This window comes from Puccinia triticina, chromosome 3A (genome assembly GCF_026914185.1).
Source record: "Puccinia triticina chromosome 3A, complete sequence".
Classification (NCBI taxonomy): Eukaryota; Fungi; Basidiomycota; class Pucciniomycetes; order Pucciniales; family Pucciniaceae; genus Puccinia; species Puccinia triticina.
Window position 1 is genome coordinate 7597108 of NC_070560.1, and position 1372 is coordinate 7598479.

Genomic DNA, 1372 nt, shown 5'->3' on the forward strand with positions numbered 1-1372 from the left:
GAAAAATCATTATAGACAAGGATTTCAACCTTAGCTTGAGCCCCTGATTCTCATACATTTTTTGTTACTACCCCCCTTGCCCTCAGAAAAAATTCATACAATTGAGGTGAGTACCTTTACCGGCCAAAATGACCATTCATACATCTGGGGTGCGTAGGTTTTTGTTTTTTGACAAAAAAATCATACATTTTGGTTACTGTGTTCCATAGGGGCTTTCCTGGGTCCTGTACCAATACAGAGTTGTACTGTTGTATTTTGCAAAATCTAACAGTAGAACTGAATGATCCTACAGGTTTGTTACAAAAGTTTGGGTGCAAGTTAGTGCCATCAGCCGGAAACGGTTGTTTTCCACCCGGACCCGCTAAAGAAACATTCATCCGTGAATCCTACACAGCAACAATATGCAGGGAGTCCGACGACTGAGCAAGACCCTCCAACAGGTGCGCCAATCATCAATCTCTCCCCATTTGAGTGCTTTCCATTGATCTCAGCCTTTCCTCCAAGGCCAATTACTAATGACCGGACACATTAAGCAGGTTCACAAACATTATCCAGCGGGGCGAAGGCAAGCATGCAGGGCAGGCTGAGGATGAAGAGATGCTGTCAGTGCGCTTGGTCCACAAGCGGGCCTTGACGCTGTTGAACGATACCGTCGTCCCGGCGAATCTCTTCCTGTTCAACGCCTGCGGCATTCTCTGGAACCCTGCCCAGGACATCTATCCTCACCATCCTGGTCATGCCAACCCAGCCAGTTTAAACTCTTTGAGCTCATTCATCCTCCTCCGGGTCAGTTGATCTGCTCCTTTCCTCGCTTTCAGTCTGTCAATCCCAACTGAAACTATTGATTTGTCTATCCCAACATATCTAACAAAATGGTCATCCTTGGCGCTGGCAAAAGTATAATGACCATCAAGCCAGAAAAGATCGCGGCCATCAAGACCTACTTGAACTCGATTGGCATTCAACTCAATGTCCTCAACACAGTTGAGTCCTCCTTCTTTCTACCATTCTTCAGCCTACCACCTATGCCTGTTTTCTGCCTTTTTAATACAAATTTTGCTACAAACAATGCGTAACGGGCTGTCAGCCCATCATTGTGCCGTAACGTAATAGGGATTAAATCCTTCCCAATAAAAATAACGCAACGGCACTAATATAAAAATATGAGAAAATCCAACTAGCGTTAGCATGCAGCTGTTACTGGTAACGGCCACAGTAATGCGCCCCTAATCAATACGTTATCAATGCGTTACCGTTACTGGTAACGTAGCTACCCAGTGTTGCCAGAGGGCTTTCCATAGGAGAGGCTTATGCATAATGTCTGAAACCTGGCAGACAAAGGAAGAATTTCCAACCCCAAAAACAGAAAAAC

The 1372-nt window shown here is 45.2% G+C and overlaps 1 protein-coding gene across 1 annotated transcript; it reads left to right on the forward strand.

Moving 5' to 3' along the window:
• Positions 1 to 401: 401 nt before the first annotated feature.
• PtA15_3A820 (uncharacterized protein) lies at positions 402 to 795 on the forward strand (the record flags this gene model as incomplete). Its single annotated transcript, XM_053167826.1, has 2 exons — positions 402 to 440; positions 556 to 795. The coding sequence occupies 2 exons, from the start codon at positions 402 to 404 to the stop codon at positions 793 to 795; spliced, it is 279 nt and encodes a 92-aa protein (XP_053019004.1).
• Between the last annotated feature and the right edge of the window lie 577 nt (positions 796 to 1372).